General features: G+C 41.9%; 1 protein-coding gene across 1 annotated transcript in view; it reads right to left on the bottom strand.

Moving 5' to 3' along the window:
• Window positions 1-13,067, bottom strand: part of RNF11 (ring finger protein 11) — a 38,917-nt gene extending 25,850 nt beyond the window's left edge. The window contains exon 1 of the mRNA XM_016214173.2: window positions 12,849-13,067. Coding sequence (XP_016069659.1) covers window positions 12,849-12,971 — 123 coding nt within the window. The 5' untranslated portion in view covers window positions 12,972-13,067. The remainder of the gene's footprint in view (window positions 1-12,848) is intronic.
• Window positions 13,068-14,789: the final 1,722 nt, after the last annotated feature.

The raw sequence follows: 14,789 nt of genomic DNA, 5'->3' as shown, positions 1-14,789 counted from the left end.
GAATTACATGACACAGCAATTCCGTTAGTAGGTGTGTGACCAAGAGAAATGAAAACACATCGGTATAAAAACTTGTACACAAATATTCATACCAGCATTCATAAAAGCCAAAAAGCAGAAGCTCAAATGTTCATAAACTGAATGGCTAAACAAAATGAGGTAGATCCATACAATGAAATATTTCACAATAGAAATGAAGTCTTGCCCGGCTGGTGTAGCTCACTGGCTGAACATTGACCCATGAACCAGGAGGTCATCATTCAATTCCTGGTCAGGGCACATGCCCAGGTTTCAGGCTTGATCCCCAATAGGGGGAGTGCAGAAGGCAGCCAATCGATGATTGATTCTCTCTTATCACCGATGTTAAGAGATAACTCTCTCTCCCTCTCTTCCTCTCTCTGAAATCAATAAAAATATATTTAAAAAGGAATGAAGTCCTGACACATGCTACAACATAGATGAATCTTGAAAACATTATGCTAGGTGAAAGAGCCCAGCCACAAAAAAACACCTATTAGTATGCATACTGGATGCATTTCTTATTGGGGAAGTGCAAATTGAAACCACAATGAAATACTTCTACACATTTATCAAAATGTCTAAAATAAGACTGACAATCCTGATGGGGTAGCTCAGTTGGTTAGAGCATCATCCCGATATGCCAAGGTTGTGGGTTCAATCTCTAGTCAGGGCACATACAAGATTCAACCAATGAATGCATAACTAAGTAGAACAACAAACTGATGTTTCATTCTCTCTTAAAAAAAAAAAAAAATCAATAAAAATCAATCAATAAACAAATATAAAATAAAATAAGACGGACAATACCAGATGCTGGTAAGGATGTAGTATAAATAGAACTCCCACACATTGCTGATAGGAGTGTAAATTGGTGAAACCACTTTGGAAAATGATTTAGCAACTTATTTTGAAATGCATCAAAAAACTGGATGGATTGATAGAGGGATGGATATGTTAAAACAAATATGGCAACAAGATGGCAGCGTAGGTAACAGCGGTACCCGCTGTCTCCCACAACCACATCAAAATTACAACTAAAATACAGAACCATCATCATTCAGAACCTCCTGAAATCTAGCTAAACAGAAGTCCCACAACAAGGGAACTAAAGAAGCACATCGAGATGGGTAGGAGTGGCGCAGACTCAAGGCAGAATCTGGGCTGAATCGCGGAGAGGGACGGTGACAGTCCCACACCCAGTGCTGCAGTTTAAAAACGGGGGCGGGAGGGATATCTCTGCCATGGAGGTTTCCTGCAGGAGCAAAGGCTCCCAGCCAACATCAGGCCCCCCAGCCCAGGGTTCCAGTGCCAGGAAGAGAAGTCCTCACAACTTCAGGCTGTAAAAATCAGCAGGGATTGTGGCTGAGTGAGCAGAGGATGCTGAAGTCCCAGGTAGTTCCTCTTAAAGGGCCGGCACACAAACGTAAACAGAATCACTCCCTCAGAGCTCCAGTGCTGGGCAGCCGCTTCACAGGAACCTGGGACATTTGGGGAGGAACTAACTTGCCTGAGATTGGGACAAGAGGTGGAGGGGCAGCTTTCTCCCAGACAGAAGAGCTGGCAGAGGCCACTGCTCCTTTGGCGAGCCCTCCCCCAACAGAGCCCTCAGGCAGATGCCATATTTGTGAATCCCCAGCAACCTGTTTCACAACTTTTGCCAGCCGTGGTGCTTCCTGAAGACCCCACCCCTCCCTACTTGCAAGCTCATCCAAGCCATTTCCAGTGGGTTTTCAGTGCAAGTGGCCTCTCTAGCCTCAGATTCAGGACTCTCCTAAAATCCCTCAAACAAGCAGCAGTTGGCCTCAGTGTGCCCCATGCCTCTTGATAAGTGGCCCCAGGCACAGCACTAGTGGCAGCCTGCATTGATTCATAGCTTGGCCTCTCCTGGACACCTCCAATCCCAGTACAAGTAGCAGACATCTAACGTTTTCTCTGAAGCTCATGCTGGGTGGCCCTGGGCAAGGCACAGGCAGAGGCTGACTTTGCACCTCCTAAGAGGCCCTAGAGTCAATGCACCTGGTGGTCAGGCTCGATCACTCTGGATTACAACCCTACCACATCCACGAGTGATACACTCAAGGGGCACACTTGTTGAACACCAAAGCTCCACTGAAGTAAGTCCTGCTCCATAGGGGTGTCTCCAGCACAGCAGCTCTTTGGCTGTAGTTGCAGCTGGTCCTCACACCCGATTGGCCTGGAGGTCAATTTCTCCCAGCAACGCCAACAGCAACCAAGGCTCAACTACAACAGGACAGTGCACACAGCCCACACAGGGGAGCACCCAGAAGGCCCAGCTCAGGTGACTGGGGAGGCTGAGCCACTGGACCCTACAGGACACATACTACACAAAGCCACTCTACTAATTCCAGGAGACAGCAGTTCTACCTAACACACAGAAACAAACACCTGGAAGAAGCCAAAATGTGGAGGCAAAGAAACATGTCACAAAGGAAAGAACAGAAGAAATCTCCAGAAAAGAAACTAAATGAAATAGAGCCAAGCAAGTTACTAGATACAGAGTTCAAAATAATGGTTATAAGGATGCTCAAGGATCTTAGTAAGATTATTAAGGAAACTAGTGAGATCATCAATGACATAATAAAGTACCAATCAGAAATGAAGGCTACAGGAACTGAAATGAAGAATAACTTACAGGGAATCAACAGTAGAGTAGAGGATGCTGAGAATCAAATCAGCAATTTGGAATATGAGGAAACAAAAAACACCCAACCAAAAGAACAAAAGGAAAAAAGAATCCAGAAATATGAAGATAGTGCAAGGAGCCTGGGACAACTTCAAGCAGCCCAACATTCGTATTATGGGGGTACCAGAAGGGGAAGAAAGAAAGCAAGAAACTGAAAACCTATTTGAAAAAATAATTACAGAAAACTTCCCCTACCTGGGGAAAGAAATAGACTTACAAGTCCAGGAAGCACAGAGGATCCCAAACAAGAGGAACCCAAAGAGGCCCACAGCAAGACACATCATAATTAAAATGACAAAGGTTCAAGACAAAGAGAGAATCTTAAAAGCAGCAAGAGAAAAGCCGTTAGTTACTTACAAGGGAGCACCCATATGACTGTCAGCTGATTTCTCAACAGAAACCTTGCAGGGCAGAAGAGAGTGGCAAGAAATATTCAAAGTGATGAAAAACAAGGAACTACAACCAAGATTGCTCTACCCAGCAAAGCTATCATTTAAAACTGAAGGTCAGATAAAGAGCTTCACAGATAAGAAAAAGCTAAATGAGTTCATTACCACCAGACCAGCACTACAGGAAAAGTTGAAGGGTCTTCTTTAAGAAGCTAATGAACAAAAGAATCTGACAAACAAAACAGACCAGAGACATTGAAGCATGCAACAGACGGTCATATTTCAGAGGAAAGAGGGAAGGGAAGTGAGGGGTGGGAAGAGATTAACCAAAGAAGTTATATGCATATATGCATAACCCATGGAAACAGACAATAATGGGGTAAAGCCCTTGGGGAAGGGGTGGGAGGAAGGTGGAGGGGGTCAAAGGGGGAAAAAAGTGGGATACCTATAATACTTTCAACAATAAAGATAAATCTTAAAAAAACAAAAACAAATATGGCAAATGTTAACTGCAGAATTTTAGTAGTGGGAACATGGATGTCCAAACAATTCTGTCAACTTCTCTGCGTTTTTGAAAATTACTGTAATAAAATGTGGGAAAAACTAAATATATACCTACTCCATTACAAAGCAATTCCATTCTTGGATATATACTGAAAATAAACAGGTGCTTATATACATTATGTACATAAAAATAATGTTCACAGTAGCCCTGCACAGTTTTGCTCAGTGGTTAGAGCGTCAGCCCATGAACCAAAGGGTCGCAGGTTCAATTCCCAGTCAAGGGCACATACCTCCATTGCAGGCTCGATCCCCAGTCCTGATTGGGGAGTGTGTGGGAGACAACCAATCTATGTGTCTCTCTCTCTCTCTAAAAAAAAAAAAAAAAAAAAAAATCAATGGAAAAAATATCCTCACGTGAGAATTAAAAAAAAAGAATGTTCAGAGCAGATTTATACAGCCCAGAATTAACACAACCCAAATGTACATCAACAGAAGAATAAAAAAATATATACTTATACAATTGAATATTGTACAGCAATAGAAAATAATATTAACTACTGTCACATACATATAAAAACACAAATGAATTTCACAATGCTGAACAAATTATTCTATTTAACTTCAAAACTAGACAAAATTATGGTTATAAGAAGTCAAAATAGTGGTTACTTTTGGGGAAGAGGTATCGACTGTTGGATAGGGTATGAGGGAGTCTTTTGGGGGGTGGAAATAGGCTATTATATGTTGATAGTGGTTCTAATATGTAAAAGTTCATTAAGCTATTAAGATACTATTAAAGATATACTGTTTATTGTATGTAAGCAATAAAAAGGTTTATACACACATATACAGGGTTGGCAAAAGTAGGTTTACAGTTGTGAGTATGCAACAGTTTATTCTTGTATTATTATTTATTATTGCAGTAGTTGTATTACAACTGTAAATCTACTTTTGCCCACCCTGTATATTACACTCTAACTGTATAAGATTATACAATTCATGGTCACCACCTACTCATTATTCTTTTGGCTACCCCACTCATAGTTTAATAAGGGCAGCTCTTTTGCTTTTACTCTTTTTTTTTTTTTAATCCTTACACGAGGATATTTTTTCCATTGATTTTTAGAGGAGAGGACGGGAGAGGGGTAGAGAGAGGGAGAAACATCAATGTGAGAGAGATCTTACATCAGCTGCTTGCCTCCCACATGCACCTTGACAAGGGCCAGGGATCGAACCCAGGTTCGTGCCCTTGACAGGGAATTGAATCCGAGACCCTTTGGTGAGCAGGCTGACAGTCTAACCGCTGAGCCACTGTCCAGGGCTGCTTTTATTTACTTTTTACACTGATGTTGACATAAGACTTCATTTAAAGTCTTCAGAACCTAAAAAGTAAATTTGTGATTCACTGCTTTATCACAAATTGATCCTCCAACTTCAAAGTTTACAACAATGTAATACTTGATTATATACTATTTTACACTGAACTAATAAAAGCTTTGTGTATATACATTAATCTTGTCCTTTCCCCTTGGTGCCTAACACATACTTGCTGACTGATAGAAAATAGCTATCAAGCCTCCTGCTTTTTAGCCTTAAAGCCTTGAATCTTAGTTATGGTAAATTGTCGTCCCCCCCCAAATATAATTAAGTGGTTATACAAAATTATATGTAATTTTAACTAGTTGGATCAGTTATAAAAGTCTCATTCTTCTTAAAGCCATTCAGCTTCATAAGAAATTCAGAAAATTTTAATAAATTAGAAACAAATATACCTGGAGGACTGCTTTATTTCCCACACTTTCAGATCCCTTAGTTACCTTACTGTATGCTCTCTGGATTAAGTAACAAGACAATTACTCAACTGGCCCCTGGGAGGACACTCAAGGTTTGCTATTTAATTAAAAGACAGGTATATGTGCATTCACATTAAACTGAACTTAAAGTATTCTTTTTTTTTTTTTTTTAATCCTCACTCGAGGATATATTGTTGTTTTTAAATTCATTTTAAAGAGAGGAAGGGGGGAGGAGAGAGAGAGAGAGAAACATTGACCCATTGACTCCCATATGTGTCCCAATGTGCGGGCGGGGGGAGGGGGTACGGATGGAACCCACAACCTAGCTATGTGCCCTGACCAGGAATTGAACACTCAACCTTTCGGTATAGAGGACAACACTCCAACTCACTGAGCCACGTGGACAGGGCTGAACTTCATGTACTCATAATCAGTTAAAATAAAGGAACTCTTCTAAGACTTCAAAAGCAACATATCATAAAGCCAAACTGAATGTCAAAATCAAAAGGTCAGGCAGATTCTCCAAGAGCAGAAAATATATTTAGTTCTCCCTTATCATTTTACTTCTCAACTGCACATAGCAAGCTCTTCTACCATTAAAAACACACACTTTGGCTGTCTATAAATCAGCTTTTCCTTACACCTTTCATTCACATTTCTACTTTCTGTGAGTCTTTAGTATCTTCATCACCTCACTCTTAACTTCATTTATATTATAATTGCAAAAATCCTGAATTCTGAGCATGTTAGCACTATCATAAGTGTTTGTTAAATTCATTATTAAAAGTTACTGGTAAGGAATTGACTTCTGGAAATTTGTTCCAGCCTATTCTTTTTTAAAGAAAGTCAAGTTTTTGGATCTTATGTACCAAGTAACTTATTATCCCATCTTCTCAAGTTACCCTATAATTAGCTCTACAATTAAAGTGACACACAGACTGTCCTACTCTTAAAGGTACATACATGCTTAACGGCAAAGAATGAGCCTTAATTAAAGGACATCTAGAGTGGGAGATCAGGCATAAATAAACAAAACCCCCGCAACAAAGATTGTAAGTAAATAAGCAAACAATTAATCTTTGCTTATTCATTTTAAAAAGACCAAGGCAAGCTGAACTACATAGAACACAAACCAAACTTGAATCAAAACTATATAGAGAGATTAACTTTCCCAAATCTCATGCACTTTATAAACTAAAGTGAACAGGACAAAACTGAATAGTCAAATAAAAATAGTTAATGTGGGAGAGGAAAATAGCAGAACCCTTTAAAGTACAAAGACCAAACACTAAAACACATGATTCTGGGAAAAATTTATATAGAAGCAAACAACCAGCCTGGTCGGGTAAGTCTGCTAGAGCATCATTCCCATACATCAAGGTTGCAGGCTTGACCCCCAGTGAGGACACATACAAGAAGCAACCAATGAATGCATAAATGGGTGGAACAACAAAATCAGTGTCTCTCTCCTCCCCCTTCCTCTCTCTCTCAAATCAATAAATAAAATCTTTTTTAAAAGAAGCTATACTCTTACAGAAAAACAGAACTGATTTTTACATTTACAATGCCTATTATGTGAAAAGCATAGTTCTAGCCATGCAAAGATGAATCATCAGACTTGGATTCCAGTAAAGGAGATGTGACATTGTTATAATTAAAATCAAACAGCGCCCTGGAGGGTTTTGCTCAGTGGTTAGAGCAGACTGAAGGGTCTCAGGGTGGATTCCTGGTCAAGAGCATGTACCTCGGTTGCAGGCTCCATCCCCTGCCCCGGTCAGGGCATGTGTGGGAGGCAACCAATTGATGTCTCTCTCTCACATCGATGTTTCTCTCTCTCCCTTCCACTCGCTCTGAAAAGCAATGGAAAAAACATCCTCAGGTGAGGATTTAAAAACAAAACAAAACTGGGAAAGTATATAAGGAGCCTGATTATGACTTTGACAGAGATTTAAGACAGAGCTCTTCAGTGACGAGTCATGAAGAATCATTAAGGACTAAGAGGCAAGGGATCTGATTTGGAAAGAATTTCTCTAGCAACAATGAATGAAATGAATGGGGAGTAGAGATGTTAAATAGGTTACTGTGTGAGGTAATGAGGACCTCAATTATGGGGTGACAGTAAAAGGGAGATGGCACAGTTCTAAGATAGTCATTGGGTGTCTACAATGTGTAAGATACCATTCTACTCCACTAAGAAAATTTAAAATTTTACATCATTCTAGTTTTTAAGGAAACTGAAATCTGGAATGATAATAATTGTTAAAGTATCAGAGCTGATTTATAAGGTAATATCTGATTTCTAGATAAATAATACAAACAAATTCAGGAGTGAGGGGGGAAAATGGTCAGGGAAGGCTTTATTAAAGAAGTTGGGCCCAGCCGGGCATGGCTCAGCAGCTGAGCATCGACCTAGGATCCAGGAGATCGGGGTTCGATTCCCGGTTGGGACACATGCCCGGGCTGCGGGCTAGGCAGCCGATCAATGACTCTCTCATCATTGATGTTTCTCTCTCTCTCCCCCTCCTTTCCTCTCTCTGAAATCAATAAAGATATGTTTAAAAAAAAAAAAAAAAGTTGGAGCTGATCTGCAACTCAGTGAAAAGGTAGAACTCTAAGAGGGGAAGGATAAAATTTCATACATAGGGCATTTTTTTAAAGTTAAATAATCTGTTCATAAGACCAAGATATGTGAACTGCGTTTTGGGGTAATTTCCGCCACAATGGTAAAAAAAATGCTAAAACATAAAGAAATCTTCAATTACCTGAATTTAACTTCATAAAGGTATCAGAAAAACAAGATATTAATATATTATTATCACTCTGAATGCTTTAAAATAAGCACTATATTATAGTGATTATATTATAGACTTTTAAAGGATGGGGTTTACTTTTAATGAGTTGTAAAGAAGGGATCATGTCTTTTTTTTTTAAAGTATCTTGAAGAAAGCTTTATTCAGTCACAATTTGAAATACCCAAAATGTTATGTTTTGTTATTTGAGAAAGAAGCTCCTCAAAACACAACATAATCTAATAAACTCTCTTCATATTTTACATGTGACAACCAGAATATGAAATCTGATCTATCAGACTCCAAAAACAGAGCTACACCTGCATTCACTGCTGTATTAACAATAACTAATTTTGCTTCTGATTTTAAAATCTCAAATGTGTTAATCACAAAGTATAGGACAGGAGGAAAAGATAAGTAAATCTCAAGTTACATAACTGCTACAAAACTGAGAGAAACCAATATTTATATATATAACCAGAGAGAAATACTGTTAAATGGCTTTTGTTGTTGTTCAATGAAGTATTAAGCTCTTTTAATACAATGCCACTCCTGAATTAGCTTATAACAAACAGGGTCTTAGAGTAACAGTAGTACTTCAACCTGTTCACGTATACCTTTGGGTGCTGGGCTGCCTACCAGTCCCTTTCCTTCTATTTTATCGTGACTTATCCTCCCTCTCACAACCCTTCTAAGACAGCCCTTGATGGGCAGATTTCCTTTGTATTCTTTCTAAACACTCCAGAAAGAGAGAATAGAGGGCATGCTAAATTTCTTTGTTTTTACCTTCTAATTCAAGCAAAATTCTAACTTCTTCCCTCCCATTTCTTTAGGAACAAGCATTCAAGTACTTTCTTATGAAATAAACATTTTGTTATAGAATATATACAGGGTGAACAAAACTCTAAATTAAATTATTTTAAACCCATTCCTATATTTAATATTATTGAGATTTTATTTTTAGAATTGATTCCTTAAAAATGATCCGTAATGAAGAAAAAAAGGCACTAGGCATATACATAGTTTTTATAAGACATTCAAATGCACTTGTCTCAAAATAAATACATTAACTCATTTAAAAGAAATCAATTCATTCAACCAGTAATTGAGTGCCTAATGTGTGCTGAGCACTGTTCTAGATACTTGTAAAACAGTATTTTTTAAAAATCCCCTTTCCTCTGGGAGTTTACCATTTAGTGGGAGGAGACAGATAATAAAAATAAACATAGTAAGTAAAGATAGAGTGTTAGTGATAAATACTATGGGGGCAAAAAATAAACAGAGTAATGAAGAATTCCAGGATGTTGTGGCAGGCTGCAATTTTAAAAAGGGTGGTCAGAAAGGGTTTAAGAAGGTGTCATTTGAGTAAAGACTTGAAGGAGGTGAGGGAGTCAGCCATGGTGATACCTGGGGTAAGAGCACTCCAGGAACAGAAACCAGGGCAAAGGTCCTGGAGTATCCTAGGAACAAGAAAGCCAGAAAGGCTAAAGGGAAGCCAGCACTGGGGAGAGTAGTAGAGGTGTAGAGAGGTATGTGTGGGGCAGAGGGTGTAGATTGTAGAGTTTATGGGACACTGTAAGGACTTTGGCTTTTATATTGAATGAAATGGGAACCCACAGAAGGCTAAGCAGGGTGTCATGATCTGTTTTATCAGAATCACTCTGGCTGCTGAGTTAAGAAAAGACTTATTGGGCCCTGGCCAGTGTGGCTCAGTTGGCTGGGCACTGTCCCATGCATGAAAGGGCTGCTAGTGCTGGTTCCATTCCTGGTCAGGGTACCTGCTTGGGTTTCGGGTTCTACCCCTGGTAGTGGGGTGTGCAGGAGGCAATCGGTGTTTCTCTCTTTCTCTTCCTCTCCCTTCCTCTCTAAAAATGAATTTAAAAATCTTAAAAAAAAGAAGAAAAAAAAAGAACAGACCTACTGGGAAGGCAAGAGAGACCAGTTAGGAAGCTACAAAAGAAACTCCTCTGACTGTAATGGTACAGTACTTACTTTTAAGCAAAATAAAAATCTCTCAGATCCTGCTAATAAGAAATAACCAGAACTTGGAGCTCTTGGCATATATTTACATTGTGAAACACAAACACAAAAACCTCTTTTCACTACAGAAAAATACCAGTGTGTTCCTTTATACTCAGCTATTTCCTTTATGAAAACAAATTTAATCCTAGTGCAGCTAGGACTATCCTTTAAAGAAATTAGTCAATATTTCTGTAACTCTGCTAATTATATACTATTTAAGGGGAAAAAAGGTTACTGCTGTTTTCACTGAAAATATTAATCATTTACCTTGGATTGGTGGATCTCAGGTCATCTAAATAAACCATTCCTAAAAATCTTATTTCCTTCATGGGGAACAAAATTTTTCCTACTAAAATTTCTCTTTTTATGTTCCCATTTTTAAGAAATTATATTCTTTCAGTTGATATCAACCAAATTTGTGTATCAGCATCTGGGTCATTCATTTCAGGAAAGGACAACCACAAAAAATTCCCACTGTCACAAATAATGTGTTTCAAAAAATGTTACTCCATGATACGAAAAAAATAAAACCCACCTCTCATTATCATCTAGTCCTCCTGGAAAAGACAAATACAATTCTCAACACTTTATCATAAGGATAAGAGAAAAAGGGCAGTAAGTCAAAGATACTCAATTTGCCTGGAAAGGGGCTAAGAACATGAAAGGAGATTTTGAAGTAAAAATCCATACTTCTACAAAAATTTGCTCATGAAACTGAAATAAGCACATACATAGTCTTATAGTACTTTGAGGGAAACAAAAAGTGAAATATAAACAATTTAGTTGCTTCAAAGATACAGAAAGACATCCAAATTTAGCTTGGATTTTTTAAGAGACTTCCCCTATGACAATTCTTTGGCAGAAATGGGTGTGTAAACTTACAAAACATAACACCAAATTCAAAGTCATTAATTCATTCAACAATGAAGTGATTTTCTGTGCCAGAAATTGCACAAAGCACTGGGGACATGTATCCTGTTCTCAAGGCTTACAGTCTTCATTTATCCCACAGTTACAGGGTATCTACTATGAGCCAGATGCTGGGGATACAACAGCAAACAGGAGACAGACACAGCGTTCCTACCTGTATGCAGTTTACACTGTGGGAAGAGGGAAATGCCCTAACGATGAGACACACATCTAACTAAACAAGGATATTAACACTCAAGTGTTATACGTGCTGTTTGTGGAAGTGTAGAGGGCTCAGGGGGACACAAACAAGGGAGTGATGGATTCAGAGTGGGAGGGAGGGGAATGCAGAGACTCCAGATATGAGGTGACAGGAGAGCAGTCATCAGAGGTTTAGATGTTCACCTGGCTGACCTTGGGGGAAGAGCTGGCTCCAAGCAGAGAGAGCAACTGGAGCAAAGGCAGAGAGATATGAATAGGCTGGTGTACTGGTAAGCCTGGGATACAGAACGTGAGATAAGTCATGGAGGCTTCTGTACGCCACAATTAAGACTGGACTTTATTGGTATTTATGAAAAGCTCCTGAAGGGTTTCATTCAGAAAACCAGCTTGTGTGATCAGGTTTTTCTGGTGTCATGAGACACTGGTTTACACAGGAATGAGAAAAGAATAACACTAGATAATGATGTCACCAAGAAATAACAAAGGAGACTGCCCAATTAAGAAAACTAAACCCCCTCAGGAAAAAAATTAAGTCACTTAACTATGCAAGTTTTTCTAGAAAAAAAGTTTTTAACCAACATCACTTAAAACTGAAGGAGAGGAAAGGTTTGAATATATTACGAATTATAACATCTACATATCTACCTTGAGATTTCTCAAGAGGGCTTAGCTCTTTATTAATTGTGCAAACACATCTGGGGATCCTGATTGCTGCACAAAAAGAAACGAAACTATTTAGGACAAAGTCTTTGATACAAAGGGAGAACTACAAGTAACAGAAGGTATTTATCAAGTCATGTTTAAAGGTTTCCAAAGTTCAAGATAATCAGGTTTTATTAAGCCAGAGTGTTTAAAAGGTGTGTCATGGGGTGGAGTAAAGGAGGAGGGGTTTAAAAATTAATATATACATATGTAAACAAGTAACTTAAAATACACACACACACAAACAACTAACTTGATAATGGTGGGACTAAAATCACTACTTGAAGATCTTCTCCCAAGTAGGAAAAATGAACACCTACCAGATTCAGTTAATACAAACAGGAAAGGAGGAGAAGAGGGAGGGAGAAGAGGATAATCACACACAAAAACATAAATGGGGTGGGGGGCAATCACCCATCCAGAACCCATAATCCTGTTGGCAGTGCGATGAGGAAATCTCGATTCAGGCATAAAGGCAGGAAAATGTCACTCCCAACTCTACAAGCAAACCACCAGCAGCTGGCCGTGGGGATATATGACCACATACTAGGCTCTCACAACTCAAGGACGGAGTACCATACCCACACCGTGCTTGAGACGAGGTGAAGGATCCCCCCATTTCTGGGAGTGGGGAGCAACCAGCCTCAGATCCGGCCCTAAGCGGGTAAACGCGCCCCCCAGACCAAGCCTTGCCGAGGCAAGGGGCAGTGACAGTCTCGAAGCCCCCTCAATCTCGGCCGAAGCTGCCTCTAATCCTCGCACCCCCTCTTCCCCAACACACACCCTCCCCTACCTGATATGGCGGCGGAGGCTCCTGATCCGGCTCCGTCCCCTCGCCAAAACTAGCCCGGTCGGACTGAGACTCGTGGAGCAGGGATATGTCATCCGAAGTGGGGGATTTGAGGCAGTTCCCCATCTTCCGGGGCTAGGGTGTGTGATTGGGGGGTGTGGGGGGAAGGGTAGAAAGCAGTGGCGGGGTCTTTCGTAAGCTCCGCGGTCAGCCTCGGTCGGCGAGGTGGGGTCGGGCAGCAGGCCGGGGCTCAGGCGGCGGCGGCTCCCCCGCCCCCCGGCGCCGCCGAAGGGCCGCTCATGCCAGCCCCCGGGGGTGGGGGCTCAAGGCTGGGCCGCGGGCTCCGCTGGGGTCGCGGCAGTAGCCTCCAGCGAGGCGTTGAGGTGGTGGGGGGGGCGGGCGGGGAGACGAAACACTTCCCCACCCCGCCCCCCCGCGGGGCGGCGGCGGCCACGGAGCTGCTGGGCCTAATCCAGGTCAGGAGGAGGGGGCGCGGCCGTCGCGGCTGCCTCAGCTGCTGCCTCAGCTGCCGCTGCCCCTGCAGACGCCGGAGCCGCGGCCGCGGGCCTCATCCTACTCCGCCTCAAAGCGGCGGCGGCGGCGGCGGCGGCCAAAACGAGGCCAGCTGCGGCCCTGCGTCACGCCGCCGTGCGTGCTCTGGGCCCGCCCCCGGCGCCGGGAGGCGTGGGCAGCTCGGGCTGCGCCACCCCCACCCCGAGCTTCTTCAGCGGTTCCCGGAGCTGCGTCCGTCTCTGCTGACGCTCCGGTGGTTCGGTACCTGACTGCACACCTTTGAAGTTTCCGGCGTCTCCCTGCCGCGGCTTCTCCCTCCCCGGCGGCCTCAGCTCCTGCTTGCGCACCGCCCGGACAGTCTCCTTGCCGCCTTCTGCCCAGAGATTTATGAACCTGTGTCCGAATATACCACTCCCACGGAACGTCAACATCACTCCTGTTAGAATGTTAATGGCTTCCCCTTTATCCCTTAAAGTCCAAGCTCGCTCATGAACCTTCCCTATCCAGTCGCTTCCTATCCTCCTACATCACAGCCAGAGAGTCTTCCTCCAGCTGCGTATCTTAGATTGTTCTCTTTGCTTTCCCACCGCCGGGCGAAGCCACCACCATTTCGCGCGCGCGCTGTCGCACTGCTCTCGCGGCGGCTCTCCCTGCATTCACCGCTGCCCCGTCCAGTCCACTATTGACAGTTGCATTACCTTTTAAAATGCAAATCTGATCGTCATTCTGTTTAAAACCTTCGATAACTTCCCAATACGGTTATGACTAAGTATTAATTCTTAAATGGTTTTCAAATCTGCCTACCTCCCTAATCTCATTAGCACCGTTGTCTCCTCACACATTCTAAACTCTAGGCTGGCTAAATACTTGCGGTTCTCTAGAAAACTGGTTGAGGCCTTTACTCATATTATTATTCTTTAACAGAAACTCACTCCAGACCTCCCTCCCTCAGGCCAACCATTATTCCCATTCAGCCTTCCTGGGCTCAACTTCATTTCTCTTGGGAAGCCTCTCCTGACCCTCCAGTCTCGGTTAGTCGCCTCTTCTGTGCTTTCAGTACCTGGGCTTTTCTCTGTCACAGTCTGATCAAGCTGAACCATCTGTCCCTCCTCTGCACAAGGCCTGGCACATTGCCTGAGGTAGAGCAGGCTCTCTTCTTGGTTGAATGAACAAAACTCAAAAAGCAATGTATGCAAAGGAAGGGAACAAGAAAGATGAGAAGGCTTCTAATATTCATGCAACAAGAAGACAGAGTTGGGCCTTGACTCTCTTTTATCCACCATTTACTGATTTAATTAATTAATTAATTAATCCTATAGGCTCCAGACAGAGGCTCCGTTAAGCACTAGGACAACTGATTTACCAGACCTGGCTTGTTGCTGATGGAGCTCAGGCTCCAGCTGGGAAGACAAAGAGACGAGTCCTCCGTCT

Source organism: Miniopterus natalensis, chromosome 9 (assembly GCF_054644295.1).
Source record: "Miniopterus natalensis isolate mMinNat1 chromosome 9, mMinNat1.hap1, whole genome shotgun sequence".
Classification (NCBI taxonomy): Eukaryota; Metazoa; Chordata; class Mammalia; order Chiroptera; family Miniopteridae; genus Miniopterus; species Miniopterus natalensis.
The sequence above is the reverse complement of the archived record's forward strand: the minus strand, read 5'-3'. Positions and strand labels throughout refer to the sequence as shown.